The sequence below is a fragment of the Sceloporus undulatus genome, chromosome 6 (assembly GCF_019175285.1).
Source record: "Sceloporus undulatus isolate JIND9_A2432 ecotype Alabama chromosome 6, SceUnd_v1.1, whole genome shotgun sequence".
Lineage (NCBI taxonomy): Eukaryota > Metazoa > Chordata > Lepidosauria > Squamata > Phrynosomatidae > Sceloporus > Sceloporus undulatus.
In genome coordinates this window covers 44,209,729-44,231,133 of record NC_056527.1, presented here as the reverse complement: position 1 = coordinate 44,231,133, position 21,405 = coordinate 44,209,729, and the positions used below count along the sequence as shown (strand labels likewise).

Genomic DNA, 21,405 nt, shown 5'->3' with positions numbered 1-21,405 from the left:
TCTGTATTTTTATTTTTTGCTGTATTGTTATTTGTTAAAATCATTTTCTACTTTTAAAATTAGTGGTGTTTTCACATTCTACCTTCTTTAATTGTGGGGTTTTTTTACCTTTTATTATCAGTTTTCATCAGCTATCTTATTTAACCTCGTTGTACGCTATCCTGGGTCCCTTCTTAAGAGAATGAAGGGATATAAAATAAATAAATGGTTTTCATAATGTATCCAAATTGAAAGGAAAAGCTTACCAGAGGACTTGAAGATGGCAAGGGTGGTGGTGATGGACCTCCTAAAGATGCTGATGGAAGAGGTGGTGGTGGTGGTGGTCCTCCAGAAGAAGGTGATGGAAGAGGAGGTGGTGGTGGTGGTCCTCCACAAGAAGGTGTTGGGAGAGGTGGTGGTGGAGGAGGAGGAGGTGGCCCTCCAGAAAATGATGGTGGAAGAGGAGGGGGAGGTGGTGGACCTCCGGAAAGAGATGGTGGAAGCGGAGGAGGTGGCGGCGGAGGTGGCACAGGCATCTCTCAGGTTTCTATTTTCAGTTTATTTCTATTTTCAGTTACAGACACAATGCTGTGGGAGGAAAAACAAAATTCAATTTACATTGAATATATAAATTGAGAAGAATTGGCTTCTAGAGTGATGTTCTGTAAAGCTGAAGCCTTTTCATACACCATAGATCTGGATGGGTGGATGGATGGGATAAGCTTTCACTTTTTCTCATTCCCCACCCTCATAACACACACATACACACACGTATTCAAAACAGTTGTCTAAGGTCTGAGAAACATTTATGCAATTCCATAAAATCATTGCTACCACTAATAAACTAAAATGGAAATCATTTTTTATTTTTATTTTTAAATAATAATAATAATAATAATAATAATAATAATAAATCAATCAAGCAATTGCAAGACATCCTGACATTTCAAAACATTGCTCTATGGAAATGGGAAAACAGTAGTTAAGCATGAGAACTGTCATCCTGTCTTTAATTAGTTCTCACTGAGGTGTTAAACCAGCCCCCACCCCACCCTGTCACAGCATGAACCAAGGAAAAATGAATGTAAGAGACAAGACTAGGCAGAACCCTTTCCCCGTTAACATACAATTTTCCATTTGCCCATTTATTTCTTTTCTTAAAATGAAAGGGAATCCAGTGATTTGAACTCCAATATGACACAATATATTTACCACTCCACTGAGGATTACGCATTACTCCCCCCCCCCCCCCCCCCCCAAATCCAGCTGCTGAAATGGAATAATATTGATTATATCAGGTTTGGGAAGCCTCCTCCTTTCTCTGGCCTTTATCACTGCTATACAATGATCAGGATTCTACTGGTAGGTCTGGTTGATTTGCAATAACATTTTTTTTTGTAATTCTGAATGGCTTAACAATAGTGACAGTAACAAAAAAATCTTATTTCCTCCTAAATTAGGCAGTTGAACTCAAGAAAGCTTTGGCAAAAATAGATTTGTGTGTATAAAGATTTATTTGGGAATTCTACTTCTGGCAATGAATTCCTTGGTGAGCATGCAGGTGTCAGAGGCTCCTTGTTCTTCAATTCTGTATCTGCCTTCTTGAGCCATTATTTAACACCTGACTTGGCTCGAGAGACCTTAGTTCATCTGAGAAGCAAAACAGGAACCTAAATTTGCACAAAATAGCTTCATACCCTTCTCTGATACTCATGGCAAACTGATGATACTTCAGCTTCTTCATGATACTGGCTTACTTAGGGCTTGCATCCCTTCCTATGCTTCTCTGAGGTTAATTCTTGTGTGTGTGTGGGGGGGGGGCTTTACCCTCAACAATCTTCACGTTCAAGACTCAGGTTTCTGAACGTACAATTCCAGCTGTGCAGTGCAGATTACAATAATCTAGCAATGATCTTAAATTTAAAGGCCAACTTTGCTAGTGAGACCTCTTCCACAAAATGGTCAATCAATGCACATTTGTCCATGTATGTTCTTACTACTTCGTAAAGTATAATTTGTCTTAAAAGTCAAGTTCATAAACAATATGTTAAAAGTCTTAAGGCAATGCTCTGTGCACAAATTCATACTCTGGGTTGGGTTTTCTTTTACATAAGGAATATGTTGCTGTTATGTGCTTTCAAGTAGTTTCTATGATGACTCTAAGGCCATTTATTCACACAGTGTCTTAAACTTCTCTTTCAATAATATTATTAAGAGTATTATTATTTCTAGCATTACTCTGGATCCCAGACCAAGAGAGCCTGTGAGTTGGTCTCTGGTCTAGATTCTAGGTGATGCCCACCTGTTCCTTATGCTCACATTTGGGGGTGAAGAACTCTGGGGGAAAAAAAAAGGAGGCATGAGGGATATGTGTTGTGCCAAATAAAAGGAGAGATGGGGAAGATGATGTTGGACTGTGGCTCTCAAATTTTCCTGGTAGCATAGTGTTGGAGACTGAGTTTGAATTCCTGCTCAGCCATGGAAACCTATTAGGTAAACTTGGGCAAGCCCCACTCTCTCAACCTCTGAGGAAGGCAAAGGCAAACTCCTTTTGACCAAATCTTTCCAAGAAAAACCTATGATAGGTTTTTCTTTGGTCTCCAATCTTTGGTCTCCAATACTAAAACCACTACACCACACTGGCTCCCCATATGTTTGTTAGACTACATCCATCAGGCTTCACCATTGGCTATGCTGCCAAGAAATTTTGAGAGCTAGTCCAACATCATCTTCCCTATCTCTGCTTTTATTTGGCACAATACATACTCCCATGCCTCCTTTTTTTCCAGTTCTTTCCCCCACCAAATGTGAGCTCAATGAAAAGAAGGGCACTAGAATCTAGACTAGATACCAACTCACAGGCTCCCTTGGTCTAGCATCCAAGGTAATGCTAGAAATAATAATACTCCTAATGCTATGGTTGAAAGAGAAGCTTAAGACACAACGTGAATAAAGATGTGATGCATTCTCTGTCTTCATTATTTTGCCCCCCCTTCAGGCTTCCCATATTTTTACACCATAGATTATACTGTAATTATTAAATTCAGTTGAATTATTTAGAAGCACAGGCACAAACACATTTTTTCTACAGTGAAAAACAAAAGCTTCTGCTGAAAACTGGTACCATGGTGACACAAGAAATTCTCTAATGCAAATCTGAATTCCTAGTTCTCTACCTCTGTAGTTTTCGAGCTTTCTGTGTTCAGCTCATCTCATAGTGATCTGGCAGAAAGAGGATCCCAGCACAACTGTCACAAATAAGGAGAACATGATTCTGGGCAAGTATTAATGTACACACATTCTGTTCACATAGGGTACATTTCAGGTTTGCTGAATCCAGACATACACATATACCTTACATAATGGTGGATTCATATACTAACTGAGGAAACCATATAACAGTTGTTGTTTGCTGTTGTCATGTGCCTTCAACTTGTTTCTGACTAATGGTGACACTAACACAAACCTATCATATTGTTTTCTTGGAAAGCTTCTTCAGAGAAGGTTTGTTGTGGCTATTCCTCTGAAGCTGAGAGTGTGTGACTTGCCCAAGGTCACTCAGTGAGTTTCCATTGGAGAAGATAAGAGGCTCCTAAATTATTAAACTGCACACAATTCTTAGAAACATGCACATTTTTATCATGTCATGGGGGTCTTAAACTGACCCTAGGCTCACGAGAACCAAGGTTTCTACTCCCATAATTCACTGAGAACCCACTGTGATCATATACTGCAAAGAAACGTGATAACAAAGCTAGATTAAGATGACTGGAGCCCTGAAGCAGGGGCCCTCTTTGTGCACACCATCTGGAAGTGCTGGTACAGAAATTAAACAGATAAATAAATAAATAAATAAATAAATAAATAAATAAATACTAAAAGAAATATACAATGCAATAGACTGCAACACATAAATGTTTTGAGACTAGCAGCCTGACCCCATGCATTTCTATTCAATTATTCATATAACATTCAAAATATTAATGACAATAGATCTGTTGGAAGATTCAAGAAGCGACTGAGGAAGAAAAAGCAAGGTATGGATTTTTCATCTTCTTTTTTGGAACTGGTCCTTTGGAGCCAGTGAAGGGCCTGGAGTAATTGCACCAACTGAACCACTGATAATCTGGCCTTGTGGATAACCAACCAAACTTCAGGTTGAGTCTCCCTCATCCAAAATGCTTGAGACCAGAAGTGTTTTGGATTTCATAATTTATGGATTTTGGAATACCAGTATTTGCATATATGTACATAATGAGATGTCTTGGAGATGGGACCAAAGTCTAAACACAAAATTAATTTATGTTTCATGTAAATATAGCCTGAATGTAATTTTATACAACATTTTAAATACTTTTGTGCATGAAACAAAGTTTATGTGCATTGAACCACAGAAAGCAAAGGTGTCACTATCCCAGCCAGCCATGAAAAAAGTTTTGGGTACTGGAATATTTTGGAATTCCAGATAAGGAAGTCTCAACCTGTAGTTACAGCCAAGCTGCAGTTGACATTAAATGTGGGCAGCATGTTGTGTTTTAAAAAATTATCTACAGCAAGCCCAAGTGGGAATAATTTTTATTGGGAATGCAGGATGGCAAGAGGTGGAACTCTTTCTGTCTCACTACACACCTCCTGTGTGCTTCCTACTAGCCTCAGGGGAAGCAAAATATCCCCTTACACTTCCTACAAAAGTCATATGCTATTAATGTTCCATTGTTGCTGTTGTTGTGGTAGAAGAAAACCGAAATAGTTCCTAATCACAGGTAGTTTGATTCTTGTCTGCTAATCTTCTTGAAGAATTCCAGGATACCCTGGAATGCAGAAGGAAATCCAAAGCTCCACCATTGTCTGCTGGCCTAAACATTATTAGCGATACATACTGGTAATTGTCATAGTTCAATCTCTATTTTTTGTCTCAGTAACGTTATCTGAATGTCTCTAACAACAATACTGTTAGCTCCTCTACCTCCCTACACAACTCCTTCCCTATCATGCTTGGAAATATCACACAAATAATTCCACCCATAGCCACATAGCTTGTACTCTTCCCTCAATGCACACTTAGCACACGTTCACTCTCCATCCTGTCTCTGTGAGTAATAGGAAAAAGACAGGAGCAGCTGTAGGTCTGCTTGGTATTTAGTCTTGTACAATTTGATCCCATTATGCACACTCTTCAGACCTTACTAAAAAATGTTTTTCCGCTCCATGCTGTTTCTCCTTGTGCTGTACTGGCAGCATGACAAAACCACATGGGTCCACTATATCCCATGCAGTATCAAGATGCCGAAGCTGAATGCCACATCACGTTTAAGAAGCGCCATAGCTAAACACTCAACATGCACCACATACACATAAACACACTGATGTAAAACCTTTAAATTTAGTGATTTTTTTAGAAGCCTGTCATAATATGAGACCTTAAATTGTAATTTACTTAGCTTATGCATAAATTCAGCACTAACTATTTTCAGATTAACAATACTCTAAAAAACAACAATGTCATGTAGCCCAATCCCCTGTTCAGTACAGGAAATTTACTAGATGAAACTATGGGTTAGTTCCAGATTTAGAACAGACCCTCCGATCTCAGTAGGGCTTAAATTACCATCACTGGGAATCTAGGTGTCTTAGAACAGAGGGGATAATACAAGGCAATAACAAGGCAATAACAATGTTATACGCTGGGGTTTGGTTCCAAGATCCCCCGTGGATAACAAAATCTGTGGATGCTCAAGTCCCATTAAATATAATAACATAGCAAAATGGTGTCCCATATAAAAATGTAAAATCAAGGTTTGATATTTGAAATTTATATTTTTTTGAACATTTTCAAACTGTGGGTGCTTGAATCCATGTATAAAAAAATCCATGTATAAGAAGAGCCGATTTTATATATGTATAAGCAATAGTATAAATACAATTGCCCCTCCTAGTGCACGGATCTGGGATCCATGCCCTTGAATATAAGCGCCCTTGCCGCACACATGGGGGTGTGCTCCATTCAAGCCTATGGTGCTTGAATAAGCAGGAGCCTCTGCTTTTGCGGGGGGGGGGGGTCCAGAATGGACCCCCCATGAAAACAAAGGGCCAACTGTAGTATAGCGGAAAAACCATTTGAAGATAAATGCACAGTTTTAGAAAGTGAAGTGGAAGCTGCACTCAGAATACTTGGAAGAAATAAATCATTAGGATCAGATGACACACTAATAGAGCTGCTTCAGGCTACACAGACAGAATTTACTCTAGTTCTAACTAAAATCTGTCAAAAAATATCAAAAATAAAAGAATGTCCTACAAATTTGAAAATATCAAAGTACATTTCAATCTCCCCAAAAGGGAACACCAAGGATTGCAGTAACCACAGGACTATTACATTGACCAAACAAGCAAAGTGCTGTTCAGAATTTTACAGCAAAGACTTTAATCATGTAAGGAATGAGAAATGTCAGCTGTACAAACTGGGTTGAGGAAAGGAAGAGTCACTGGGGATCATAGGAGTTTATCACACAGGGGAGAAAGCGTCATGATCCCATTTTTTCTGTTACCATTACACATTTACTCAACAGCGCAATAGCAACAAAACAGTAACGGGAGAGGATCACACCTAAACCAAAAACGATGCAGTTCCACTGTAATTACAGAAGAATAGCGCTTTTAGTGTACATACCTGAAGCGTTATGATTCTATTTTTGTAGTCTCTGTACAGGCACAGAAGAGATATCCTGGAGGTTCTCCGCTACCTCCAAATCATCATTGCTGTTATTTTGAATAGCAAGCTGGGAATGAAACTGAAATTGCAGAAATGCACAATTGCACAATTGTATGCTTTGTAAGTACACACTTGTGGTAATAACATTTAGATTGCACTTTTGAGATGTTATTAACAATTTAAATTGTTAATACAATCTGACGGGAACATGGCACTTTCATCCCGACGTTGTGTGATCATCATCTTTGCAATTGCGCAATGGTAAGAGAAAAAAAAAATCAGGAGCATGACGCTTTCTCCCCTGTGTGATAAACTCCATATTGCAAGTATATGTTGAATAATGGAGTGCACCACTGAATTTCAGAAATCAGCCTGTGCTTTACAGAATATATGAAAGTCTTTGATTGTGTAGATCATGAAAATAAATGGTTTACTCATAAAGAAAGGGGTGTGCCACGACTTGATGAATAACCAGTACTCAGGACAAGATGCTACTGTCAGGACGGAATAGAGAGAAACAGAATGGTTTCCAATTGGCAAAGAAGTCAATCAAGGCTGTGTTTTACTGTCTTATCTGTTTAACTCGTAGTCTGAACATATTATATACTGTATAAAAAGGATTAGACTTGAAGGAAGCAGACATGAAAATTGGACGAAGGACAATCAACAATACAAGATATGCAGATGACAGGACAGTCCTAATAGAAAATAGCAAAGAATTGGAACAATTATTGAACAAAGTCAAGGAAGAAAGTGCAAAGGCATATTTCCTGTCGACCAGCAAGAAAACAAAAATAATGATCACATATGATTTACATAACTTTAAAGCAGACAATGAAGACGATTTCCCATACCTTGGCTCAGTCATTAATCAGAATAGAGGCTACAGTCAAAAAATCAGAAGAAGACTAGGACTTGGAAAGGCAGCTATGAAGTAACTAGACAAAATCCTGAAGTGTAAAGATATATAATTGAATACTGTCCAAGCCACTGTATTTTCAATTTACATATATAGTTGTGAAAGTTGGACAGTGAAGAAGGAACAGAATCAAGTCATTTTAAATGTGGTACTCGACAAAGGTTCTACACATACCACAGATTGCTAAAAATAAAAATAAATGAATCCTAGAGCAGATCAAGCCTAAATTCTCCCTAGAAGCCAAGGTATCTAAACTGAGACTATTATACTTTGGACATATCATGAGAAAACATGACTCACTAGAAAAGGCACTAGGACCTGGTATCATAGAAAGCAACAGGAAAAAAGGAAGATTGCATTACAGATAGATAGACATAATAATGGAGGTCATGGCCCTGAGTTTGCAAGACCTGAGCAGGACTATTGACGATAGGAGGACTTGGAGGTCTCTCATTCATGGGGTCAACAGAAGCTGAAATAGACTTGGTGACAACAACAAACTTTAAGTCCCACTGATTTCAGTGGGGTTATTCTAACAGTAACCAAATTATATGCCAAACATTTGTTCACCTATCCAGCACTTTTTAAATTTTTTAAAAACTGACATTGTTCTCGAAGGCTCCAAGAACACCACTTGCTATCTATCCCTTTCCATAGGCCAGCAGTGGAGCCTGAAACCTTTTCTGTGCACAGCATGTGGTATACCACTGAATGTGGTCAGTTCCTAGTTTCCTAGGGTCACCAACCAATTATACTTTGGGTGGAGATCCCCTGACCACATATATAAATAGTTACATAGTTCAGATCTCTTTAGCACTTGGAAAGATGACCAAGCTACCCTTGAACAAGATAGCTCAATCGTCCTGGATCAATTTGATCATATGTATGGACAGCACAACTATGCTTTTTTTTTTTAAGATACAGTACTGTAATTCATTCTAGATCTTGGTAGAGGCCTTTCATTACCATATCCTTGGTTGTATCTGCACTGCAAAAATAATGTAGATTGACACCATCTGAAGTGCCATGGCTCAATACTGTGGAATTCTGGAAAGTTTAGTTTTGTGAAACATTTAGCCTGTCAGAGAGCTCTAGTGCCACAAGACACTACAATTCTTAGAATTTCACAGCATTTAACTGTAACAGTTAAATTGGTGTCAAACTGGATTATTTCTGAAGTGTGGATGCAGCCTTTGTCCAAGCACTGTGGCTCCATTTTGGAAATTCTTTAGAAACTGAATAGTACTGAGTTAGCGAGCCAAAGGTAAAACCTGTTATTCAGATTCTCCTGCAGCTTGCCACTCAGTTAGACCAGCCTTCCTATCTTTATGTCTTCCAGATATGTTGGACTACAACTACCATCAATGCAACCTGGCCCTAATGGCAAGGCATAATGGAATTTCTCACTATAAAGAGTAAAGTAGTTAGATGCATTAAATTTTTTTTTTATCCTTGTTTGATCTCACAGGTCCCATCCTTTGAAGATTCCCAATTCAACCATGAAGCCCACTGGGTGACCTTGACCAAGTCACATACTCTCAGCCTCAGAAGATGACAATGGAAAACCCCCTCAAACAAATCTGGCCAAGAAAACCTCATGATAGGTTAGGTTCACCATAAGTTGAAAATGACTGGAATGCTCACAACAGCAATATTTTATTTTTTATGCTGATTATTCTTAAATATGCATAATATTACACTGACACAGAATTTTACCTTCTCTATTGTAAGATGCCTAGGGAAGAGCCTAGTCTTTAAAGGCAGCTGAGAAATGCATTACTTCACTGCTTTTCAACCATGTGGTTGTAAAGGGACCATGTAGCGTTTAGAACTGTTGTTGGACCATAGCAGGCTTATAGTAGATATAGACAATAGTAAGGGATCGTGAGGATTGTGGACAGCAATACCTGAAGGAACCTATCCTTGCTGTTTTAATCTTCATTTTGCATGTGTACTATTGTATTCTATCTTTTTATAAGCCACAAGTCCCAGCTTGGGAGAAATGTGGGATATAAAGCGATGGATGGAATAAGACTGGATTTAGGCTCGGAATAAGACTAGATTCTAGGCTTTGAAAATAATTTGCTCTGTTCCTCCGGGCTAGTGGCTGAATGATTTTGGAAGTCGCAATCAAAATAGGAGGCATTTCCAAGCTCCATTCAGGGTAAGGAAGAGCTGGCAGAACATATCCCATAAGCTCTATGCAGAGACGCAACAGGTATTTCATATCAATTTAACTTATTTTGATTTTTTAAAGGGTGCGGGGACCCTGCTCAGATGATTTTATGTTCACATAAAGCACACTTGACTATTGTAGAAAGGAAAGCTCATTTAAATCAAAGAATGAAAGAATTCCAGATTTGATAGGAACAGCTGTAAATTTGCCTTGAAGGACAGGCTTTTATCACTTCACTTCACCCGAAGGATTTAGGTCTGTGTCAAATGCATCTCAAATACCAGTTCCTCATTCTCTGGGGAAAGTCATCTGATAACTAACTAACCAAGATTATACAAACCCCCTGATGTCTATATGCATTTCCGTCTATGTGTTTCTTTTAGAAAGAGAGCATAGAGGTGATATCAGGTGATTCAACATCCATCCTGGTCCATTAGTTACCAAGTGAACTTCCTCAGAGAGTGTGGGCATTGTGTTAGGAATGAATCTGGCATTCTTCTGGCTTTGAATAGCAAGTTGCTAACTATATGCATTGCCAGATCAAGTGGAGAACCTTTTAGGCAGCAAAGAGAAGGGAAATTTGAACTGTGGGGCAAAACCAAAGTCGTTCAGAGCAAAGTTTCTTGTTGCAGTTAACATGAGCTATACAGGAACAGCAGCGTCCACACAGTTCCTGGACTGTTCAGAAAAACATTCTGTCCATAAGAATTGGAGGGGGAGATAATCTAGATTTTCCAGTGTAGGCACTAACATTTCATGGGCCAAGTGTACAACTGCACAGCTATGAAAAGTATTAAAACATGCTAATGGTTCCAGTCATGGGTTCAGACAGTTTTGCATGTTCATCTCTTCCCAATACTAACCACTTCAGCATATCCAGCATTAAACCAAACAGCTGTCCTCAGCAGTGGATTTAAACAGAAGCAAAGCAAGGCATGGTTTAGGGAACAGGTGGAATACTTCAAATTCTCAGCCACAGCTCTAGTGCATCACCAAACTACAATAAGATGTAGCCATGGCAGCTAAAGCAAAATCAAAGCATTCTTAATTGTATAGGGGCACATGTGGTTTTAGGGCTGTACTTTGCCAAGCCCTGGTTTAAGACCTCAGTCCGTCTTAATCTAAGCCTTGCCTTTAATGCACCACAGCTATTCCCAGAAAATGCAACATTAAAAGAAGTGGTGTCTGCATATATCTTTCTGTATATATTGAGCCAAGACAGTGGGAGCATTGGCTGCTTGCTACTGGATGGTAGAGAAATGTAAAAAATAAAAATAAAAAAATTAATGTATACCTCCATGTATCTGGCTTTCATAAAACCAACACACAATCCCATGTGGCAATAATGTTATTTAGTTTCTTAACTCCTTTTTTATTACAAGCCAGCATGATGACATTTTGCTTTAATACAGCTCAAGAAATACATGCATATTTTGAAATCCTTAGCCATAGCATTCTAATTCACTAGTTTTGCCAGAAAAATATTGAGTGTAGTTGCTAGAAAGAAAAATGAGATAGTTATTGTTTTAGTTTCAAGAGAAAGATGTCGTAAGAGGTGTGTGGCCATGCATAGTTTTTGCACTAAACCTACTGGGGAAGCATCCCCCCCGCCTCATCTCAAAACATGCATACTATCTTGAGTTCAAGAACAAATAAATTTTTTTTCTGTTTTGAAGAAGAACCCTGATTTGTGCACAACTAATTGACTAATTCAACTAGATATGAAGCTGCCCCCCTCACTCATTATAATTTGGCCACATACAACACTGATTTGATAGCATTTGCATCAGACATGGCCACACAAACTGATCCCCCTTGGAATAGATTTTAAATCTGTTTTTATGTTATCATGTTTAAAATGACATTGCAGCAAATAACCAAGCAGTAAAAAACCAAAACAAAGCGGATCGCAGCCAGAAGTCAGTAAATGGCCAGATACGTATACGCAACACACATGTGGGACCAAAAATTAAAGCTCCCCCCCGATGTACATCGCCACACAGTCTATGTACATCTCAATACAACTGCTATATCTAGCACTCTCCAGATACTTTTGACTACGATTTTCATCATCCACCAGCCACTGTGCCACCTTCTTGCCATGATCATTATGTTACCCATCACAAAACAGCCTACATTTTTTACTGGGCAAGCTGTGGATGAGGGGAGGTGTAGTCCAACCTACTTGAGGACTGTTGGGTTGCAAAAAGCTGCCTAAACCATTGATAGCATAAACTTAACTGTTTAGCTATGTTTTAAATGACAATTTACCTCTAAACACCATGTGTCTATTTCTCCACAGCGCTAGATAGTACGAACCAACAGTTTTATACATATGCCAAACACTTGCAGAATGGTGTTCTTTGCAACAGGCAATTCACAAATCATTGGATTAAATTCAGTTGTGCAAAACAAAAAACTAAAGGGAGTAAAAATCCACTTCCATTTTTGTAACCCACCTCAACCCCTAAGAACACTTTGTTTTAAAAAAGAATTCAGCCACAGTCCCAGAACTTGTTTTAGAAGAGAACTGTCACTTGTGGATGTTCCCAGGAATTGAAATTATCATTTTGTGACCAAAGTTATTGTCAGTGATGGGGCAGTGGTTGTCACAATGAATTCTTGTGCTTCAAAATTTAGCACTGCACCACTATAGGCAATGAGGCATGTATTTATCTGTATGCATTTTACTGTGCACCGTACTATAGTGCAAATGGCAATCACTATCTTCAAAGAGTTTTCAGAGGAAACATTAACGGACTACTGTAAAGATATGAAAGACCTGTATCACCTCATGTAGTCCTTTGAAAAATTAGGGCAATTTACATTTTTGGAGATCCTATTACAGTCCACCCTCCTTATCCATGGATTTGTTATCCACAGATTCAAGCATCCACAGCTTGAAAATATTCCAAAAATGTTTAAATTCCAAATAGCAAACCTTGATTTTCCATTTTATATAAGGGACACCATTTTGCTCTATTATTTTTAACGTGACTTGTGCATCTACGGATTTTGTTATCCACACGGGGGATCCTGGAACCAAACCCAGTTGATAATAAGATCCCACTGTACATTTTATCCCACTCTCACAACTGTATAAATATGTTTTAGACCTGAGGCTATGGACATTTTAATAAATTAAAACTACTTGATTAACCAACTAAGTTTTATACAAATGGATGAGAGGTCTAATAATAACAATGCACTGGTGGGGCAGTTAAGTAATGAAGAATTACCATTCCTAATCAAGTGCAGACATAAAGTGCAATAAAAGATGTATCTGTTATTGCATAAATTGAATTACACAGGAAGAGATACGTAGCCAGTCACTGTAACCTTCCAAGTACAGTATCTCAAATGTAAATAGAATTGAAACCTATCACAGCAGAGCTAGGGCTCCTTTATTTTATTTTATTTTAAGTTTAAATGACAAGATGACTTTGAGCCTTCTTAGAAGATGATGTATAAATTGCTTAGAAATGCAAGCTTGGGGTTTGACTCATAAATGCAAATAAAACACAATGCAGAGCACAGCCTATTAAAAACACTAGCTTTCCCAGTGGACAGAATAACAGTGCAAGCTCAGAAGAAATCTTCATTAAATAGGTCTTACTTCTAGTTAAGTGCAGTCTTGTACTCACTTACCTGGGAATAAGGCCAGCGGAATATAATGGCTGCATCTGCACCTCAGAAATAATCCGGTTTGACACCACTTTACCTGCCATGACTCAATGCCATGGAATCCTGGAAATTGTCATTTGTTGTGGCATCAGCTATAGCAACAAACTATGCTTCCTAGAATCCCCCAGCACTGAGCCATGGCAATTAAAGTGGAGTCAAACCGGATTATTTCTACAGTGCGGATGCAGCCAATGGGGCTTCTGAAAAGAAGCCACACTCTTACACTCCAGTAACAGCTAATAAAAATACATTGTCTAAATTGATACACACACACACACACACACACACACACAGAGAATAAAGTTAATATATGTGGTGATTCAGATTTTAGCTGTAAGCAAAGTAGATGGATACAGCCACACATCCCAAAATGCATTGGCAGCAGTCAGATTTTCTATCCTTCAGACATTTGAGGACCTTTAATGCAGCTGGGAAATCATAAGTTTCTGCAAGCTTCTGCAACCTACGCAGATGCAGAGTGAAGGCAGATGTCATATGAAGAGACAGAGAACTCACAAGAAAGCACTACCAGCAGGAGACTAGCCTTCTTCAGGCTTCACAATTTGATTATCCTAGTAGCCATCCCTTTTGCTCCATGCAGGCTAGCTATCTGTTTTTAAATATATAATAACAATTGCCTCTATATAGGTCTCAGTATCTATTCTTGAGTATGTAGTCTAAGGTGTTTTGTTCACAACCCAAAACAAAGCTGATACAGGTTGAGTCTCCCTTATCCAGAATTCCAAAATTGGAAATATTCCAAAATCCAAAACTTTTTTCATGGGTGTCTGAGATAGTGACACCTTTGCGTTCTGAAGATTCAGTGTATACAAATTTTGTTTCATGAACATAATTATTTTAAAACATTGAATAACACAACCCTCATGGGATGTTTATAAGGTATATGTGAAACATACATTAATTTTGTGTTAAGATTTGGGTCCATCTCCAATCACAGGTATTCCAAAATCCAATATACACATAATCTGGTCCCAAGGATTTTGGATAAGGGAGACTCAACCTATATTGCTATATTGTGGGTTGTGTCTGTTTTTAGTAGAATCGTAAGAACTGCTAACCAGATCCATAGGCAACGCAGTGTCTTGGGAAGAATGAGGCAGTATTCTTTAACAAAGTGGTACCAATTGTGTACTCTAACCATAAGGCACAGAAATGGAATTACATGCATATACACATCTAAGTGATTCCATCTTTACTGTCATTATTTCCTCCTATAGAATCTTGGAATGTGCAGTTTAAAGAGGGGAATGCTAGTGCCTTAGCAAACTGCAAATCCCAAAATTCCATATACTGCAGCCATGGCAGTTAAAGCAGAATCTTAGTGCTGTAACCATGTAGTGCAGTGGCATCACTAGGATTGTTGTCACACACACACACATTGACCTCCATCACTGAGCAACCCACACCATACAGAATCCTTAGTAATATTTTCTGTACTAATGTTACTCATAAATTGTAATTCCCATATATCTTTAAATGTAACGGTAACAGTTGCGACATAAATAACTAGCAAAATTAAAATTACTGCTGGCCCTCCAGATTTGTGGCTTTGACTTTTGCAGATTTGATTATTTGCGGTTTTGATTAATGTTATTTATACGAAACTCTAGGTCCTCCAGCACAACTCAGCCAGACATTGACCACAGAGTTGTGCTGAAGAACCTAGAAGTTCCTAGAGAAAACACTTCTCTAGGTATTTGTAAATTCTCCAGTATGCTTCTATGATCAACAGATGTTGACTGGCAGATGTTGACTATAGAGTTGCACTGGAGAACCTGGAAATTCCCAGAGAGGTGCTCTCTTAGGTAAAAGGAACAATATTTTTAAATTTGCAGTTTTTCCATATTCACAGGGGTCCTTCACCTCTAATCCCAGTGAATGTGAAGACCACTGCAGACCTTTAAATTACAGTATCATATGCACAGCCTAAATGTATTTTCATGTACACAGTTTCATGTTGTTAAAGTGACAATTTTGGGGAAATGTGATGTTTTTAAATAACATTTTAAAAGATTTGTTTTAAAAATAAAATTTTAATATTACATTTTACGATTTTAAAATGAAAATGAAAAAAACCTCTCCTTTCTCCTCCCATTGGGCCTCACCCCTTTCACCCCATCTCTTCAGCATTTTAAAGGGACACAGGGGAATGCCACAGCCGATTTCTGGCAAATAGGAATGTTTGAGGACAGCTGTCTCACCCACCCCCCTTCGGGTGCAATTCGCACCCACTACTGAGGCCTCTGGTGTAGTGTGAATATACATACATACATACATACATACATGGTTAAAGCCAACCTATGCTACAGGCAAAGGAAGCTGAGACTGGCAAATAAAAGATAATCTGCACTGCAGAAATAACCCAGCTTGACACAGCTTGATTTGCCATGGCTCTATCCTACAGAATCCTGGAATTTATAGTTCTGAGAGATATTTAGCCTCCCTTGTCAGAGCGCTTTGGTGCCACAGCTAACTATCAATCCCAAATTCCTAAGCACTGAGCCATGGCAGGTAAAGCAGTGTCAAACTGAATTATTTCTGCAGTGATTAGACTTAAAAGAGGCTTGCCTCACGAGAATTCTTGTTAGCTTTTACATTATTTTTTATTCTTATTTTATTTACTTCCATCCCACCTTACTTCCAATATAGGGACTCAAGACAATTATGCCTGTTACAGTCAAACCAAAAGTAGTTGTAAATACAGTCAGCCCTCCACATCTGCAGCTTTGACCTTTGCAGATTTTATTATTTATTGATTTAATTAATATGTTCTCCCTAGGAATCTATAGATCCTGCAGCATGACGCTATCTATGACCAATGTCCACCAAAAGTCCCGATGAAGGACCTAGAGATTCCTAGAGAAAACACTTGTCCGGGAAAGCAGCCAAATGGCTGATAAGGTCAGCCTAGTTCCCAAACAAGCGAACCCCCGGCTAGCAGAGTCAGTGCAAGCAACACAGTCTTTCAGTTTAAAGGCAGTACCAAAAGAAGGATTATCAAAAGAGTTGTCAAACGGTCCAAGATTTGAGGTATCAGATAGGCAGGTTGATAAGGCTGTCCAAGGTCAAGGGTTCCAGATAATCAAGGCTTTGGTCCAAAAAGCCACGGGAGCCAGAGACAGAGTTGTTCCTCCAAGAAGGTCAGATAATCACTGACAACCAGACACTCATGCTCCAGCTGCCTAAATCGGCAGGCAGCAGGCGTTCAGGTTGTGTGATTACCAACTCGCTTCTGATAAAGCCTCTGTGATCTGCGAAGGCCCTCCCTTTCAGCTCAACGCTCCCTGAAGGTAGGCACAGTACCCTGATCCTCCTCTATGTCCACAGCCTTGGCCCCAGACAGACTTGGCTGCTGAACCTCTGGAGAGGCCACAGACTCTGCTACAGCAGAGCTAGGACCGGCCTCAGGCTCCCCAATTGCAGGCTCAGGTCCCAGAGGCTCTGGCTCATCTTCTGAGTCCTCTGAGTCATCCTCCAGGCTGGGCATGACAACACTTGCCTGGGCATTTTTAGGTCTTCCAGTGCAAATCTATAGTGACTTTTGACTGATGTAGACCACAGATTTGCCCTGGAGGATGTATAAATCCCTGGAGAGGTGTCCCTCAGGTAAAAAAAAAGTGTTTTTATTTTTTCCACTTTCACGGGGGTCCTGTTCCCCTAACCCCAGAGAATGTGGAGGGTTCACTGTACTTGGCCAAGATCCTGCAGATCATCTGCAGATCCCAATGTATCCACTATCTAGACCACTGGTCTTCAAACTTTGATCTTCCAGATGTTTTGGACTGCAGTTCCCATAATTCCTGAACGTTGATCAAGCTGACTGTGGCTTCTGGGAGCTGAAGTCCTAATACCCAGAGGGCCAAAGTTTGGGAACCACTGATCTAGACAGAAGCAGGAATCATGTGGACCACAAGATGTGACTGGGCTGCAACATGTCAGAGGTTGGCACTCTGACTCAAGACATTCGAGGAAGCTGGCATCAACCTGAGCTAAGCCAACACACTTGCTCTTATTAGGAAGCCAGATTTCCATCCCACCTGTTTTCCACCCACATTTTGGCTCTGCAAACTTGGCATCCCTCCCATTTCGGATGTACTCTTATTTTTTTTAGTCCTATCTTTAAGGGAAAAGCCACATTTATGAACCTCTTTTCTTAGAAACCGCTCTGACTGATTCCTGGAGAACTTCATTTAAAGAAAGCACAACTGAGAAAATGAGTTACGTAATTATAGCTACCCAAAGCAGGTAATAATTAAACTTGCTGGCAAAGGATGCCGTTCTTAGAGCAAGAATAAGCCACCCTCCAGAAGCAGCAGAGGTCCTCAACCTGCAAGGAAAACCCCCACAGCCTCCCAAGTGTGAACTTGTGCAGTATTTTTTATTCACACACACACAGCTTTCACTTCAAGGATTTAATAAAGTCAAACAAATGCTGTTTTTAGGCACCGTCTTTCATGCATTTATACAATTCAGTGCTCTTATTTCCAGCCCTTGTAATACAGACCAGTTTGACAACGCATTAAGAACCTACTGGACTCTCCAGGACTTTAAATGTCTCTCTTCTGGACCAGCTGGGCATCTGACTTGTGCTGCATCTGCACTGCAGAATTAATGCAGTTTGATGCAGCTTTTAACTGCCATGGCTCAATGTTATGGATTTCTGGGTTCTGTAATTTTGTGAGATCTTCAGCTTTCTCTGTCAGAGCGCTCTGGTGACACAACAAATTACAGGATCTCACAGGATGGGGCCATGGCAGTTAAAGTGGTGTCAAACTGGATTATTTCTGCAGTGCAGAAGCCTAGTTACATGGCCTTTTCCTGCAAGGGCCCAACCAGTGTTCAAAATTAGGCACTCTCACAACCCAGGGACATTCAAAACTCGTTCCTCTATGTGAGTCAGGCACCTGAAGCATAGCGACATGTCCTTACTCGGAAGCAACATAGGTTCAAAACACACTGCAGAAAAAATCCAGTTTGAGACAGCTTTAACTGCCCTGACTCAGTGCGGAATCCTGGGAACTGTAGTTCTGTAGTCCCCATACAGACTGCCAAAATAAAGCTGCTTTGGGTCACTTTGGAGGTATGCTGTTTAACTGATGCAAGCGTCCTAAGAGTCCGGAAGCTGCTCCAAAGCTGTGCTCCAAAGCTGTCCTTAGGACTGGATCGTGGCTTCTGGACTCTTAGGACGCATGCATCATTTAAACAGCATACATCCAAAGTGACCCGAAGCAGCTTTATTTTGGCCTGTCTGTATGGGGCCAATAGGAGGAGAGGCAGGGGGACCAACCAGATCTGTCCTACATTTTTGCCTTCTGTCCAGGGGGGATTACAAAATGTCCTCCATGTAAGGCATGACCAAGAAGCATGATTTTTTATTTACATGCAAAGTGACCAAGGTTCCTCCTTTTCCAAGACACAGCTTACATTTCAGCCTTCTGTCCAGGAGGTAATCCAAAATGTCCTCCATTTTGAGCATGACTAAGAACCATGGATTTACCTTTGTATTGAGTGCTTCGAGCTTTTATTTGGTCATGTCCTACATTTTCATTCAACATCCAAATTTTGCAGCGCGTTGTTTTGCAATTAGGACATGCGGAGGACTCGAGGGCAAGTCACGCTCTCTCAGCCTCAGAGGAAAGCAAAGGCAAACCCCTCTGAATAACTGGCCACGAAAAACCTTGCAATAGGGTCACCTTAGGGTTGTCATAAGTCAGAAATGACTTGAAGGCACACAACAACAACAGACTAGCTATCCAACTCTGAAGAGCTTTGGCTAACATAAGTTTCAGGTCACACTCTCTCAGCCTCAGGGGATGGCAATGGCAAAAAAATCCCTCTGAACAAATCTATTCAAGAAACCCCATGATAGGGTCGCCATAAACCAAAAACAACTTAAAGACACACAACATACACAACAATAACAACAGACTAGCTCCCAGCTCTCCAAGTCACACTCTCTCAGCCTCAGAGGGAGCCGAAGGCAAACCCCTTCTGAACAAATCTTGCCACAAGAAAACCCCAGGATAGGTTCCCCTTTGGGTCCCCATAAGTCAGAAACGACTTAAAGACACACAATATACACAACAACAACAACAACAACAACAGACTAGCCCCCAGCTCTCCAGATCACACTCTCTCAGCCTCAGAGGGAGGCAAAGACAAATAATCTGAACTACTCTAGCCAAGAAAGATCTGGTGGTAGGGATGCTAGACTTGAAGGCACACAACAACAAGAACAACAACAACAACATTTTTAACAATTGTATCTGCTGCTTATTCTTAAATATGCATCATATGGTTTTATTAGGCTGTCATCAGCAACAAGATAATGCTGGAGGAGGGAAAGGGGAAAGGAGGAGCAAGAGGCTGGGAATGCAGAGCAAGAAGAACTCACCTGGGTTGCAAATGGCAATCTGCTACTGCCTTGGAGGAGCCTTAGCGCTACTGCTCCTTCTGCTCTGTCTCTGGCTACTCTGGCAGCAGCAGCGTGGGAAGTGGGCGGGTCCTCGGGAAAGCCACGCCCACAAACCCCATAGCCACGCCTCTTCGGCAAAAACCCGGCAGGTAGGCTGATTCCCGCGTGGCGCAGCGGTTAGAACGTTGGACTAAGAAGCAGAGGGTCATGGGTTCTAGGCCCGCCTCGGCCACTAGTCACAATCTCTCAGCCTCAGATTAAGGCCAAGGCAAACCTCAGGGGATTAAAAAAAAACTCTCTGAAGAAACTTGTCCTTAGGGGTCTCTACAAGTGAAAAATGACTTGGAGGCACACAACAAGGAGAGCAATAGGGGGCTTGAAGGTGCACAACTGCAAACAGTGACAAGTCACACTCTCTCAGCCTCAGAGGCAGGCCAAGGCAAAGGCAACCCCCCCCTTCAGGTCACCTTGAGTCCCTGTATTGGAAGAAAGGCAGGATATAAGAAAATAATAATAATAATAATTACCAAATTTTATTTTATTTATGTTTGTCAAGGATTTATATATATCCCGCCTTTCTCCCATTCAAGGCAAGTTACGACAATCCATTTCATCAGATGCAAGGACTATGAGCCTCGATTCTGCAACAGATGGGTGTCCATCAACATATGAACAAAAACATGGGGGGAAATTGTAGAGGTTGGAGTTAAATACCAATAAAATGTTACACAGACAGTCTGTGACATTACAGGTAAACATAAAACATACACATATGCTACCTTTCACAATAGCAGTAGTTGGGGAATAACACAGTATCACTATTCTTGAGCAAATCATTCTTGCCATGGGACTGAAACATCATTGTCTCTGTTCTGACTTAAATTAACAAATTAAACTCTCTGACAACTTACAATTTTATAATCTGAATTTCCCAGTGAAGTCCCTTTGTGCCAGGAAAGATATCATAAGATTAATCACAGAGTGACTTGATATGATGAAACATTCCCCTACCATTTACTGAATATTGTACTTCCTGACATCCAACCTGGAACACAGAAGGCCACTGTGAACATATGCTAAGCACATGTATTGCACCGAAAGCTGAGCAAGTGAATGATTTGTTGATATTTCATAGTCTTGGAAATTATTGCATTGTTGTTGTGTGCCTTCAAGTTGTTTCTTACTTATGGCAACCTATCATTGGATTTTCTGGGGCTGAGAGTGTGTGACTGACCCAAGGTCACCCAATGGGTTTGCATGAGTTTGAATTGAATCCTAATCTCCAGAGTCAAAGTCGGACGCTCAAACCACTGCTGACCCTCACAGTAAGCATGTTTTCCAGTGGTGATTTATTATCCAGTGGTGATTTATTATCTGTTACACATCTTAACTGTCCCATACCTTCTGCATATTATTAGACCTAAACGTTCATAGTTCCTCACTTCTGGCTCTGCTGGCTGAGGTTGCTTAGAGTCCAACAACATTTGGACAACCAAATA

General features: G+C 40.1%; 1 protein-coding gene across 1 annotated transcript in view; it reads right to left on the bottom strand.

The window, feature by feature from the left end:
- The window catches only part of WIPF3 (WAS/WASL interacting protein family member 3), a 53,427-nt gene extending 33,435 nt beyond the window's left edge, over window positions 1-19,992 (bottom strand). The window contains exons 1-2 of the mRNA XM_042471512.1: window positions 19,886-19,992; window positions 246-567 (exon numbers count right to left, since the gene is read on the bottom strand). Coding sequence (XP_042327446.1) covers window positions 246-515 — 270 coding nt within the window. The 5' untranslated portion in view covers window positions 516-567; window positions 19,886-19,992. The remainder of the gene's footprint in view (window positions 1-245; window positions 568-19,885) is intronic.
- Window positions 19,993-21,405: the final 1,413 nt, after the last annotated feature.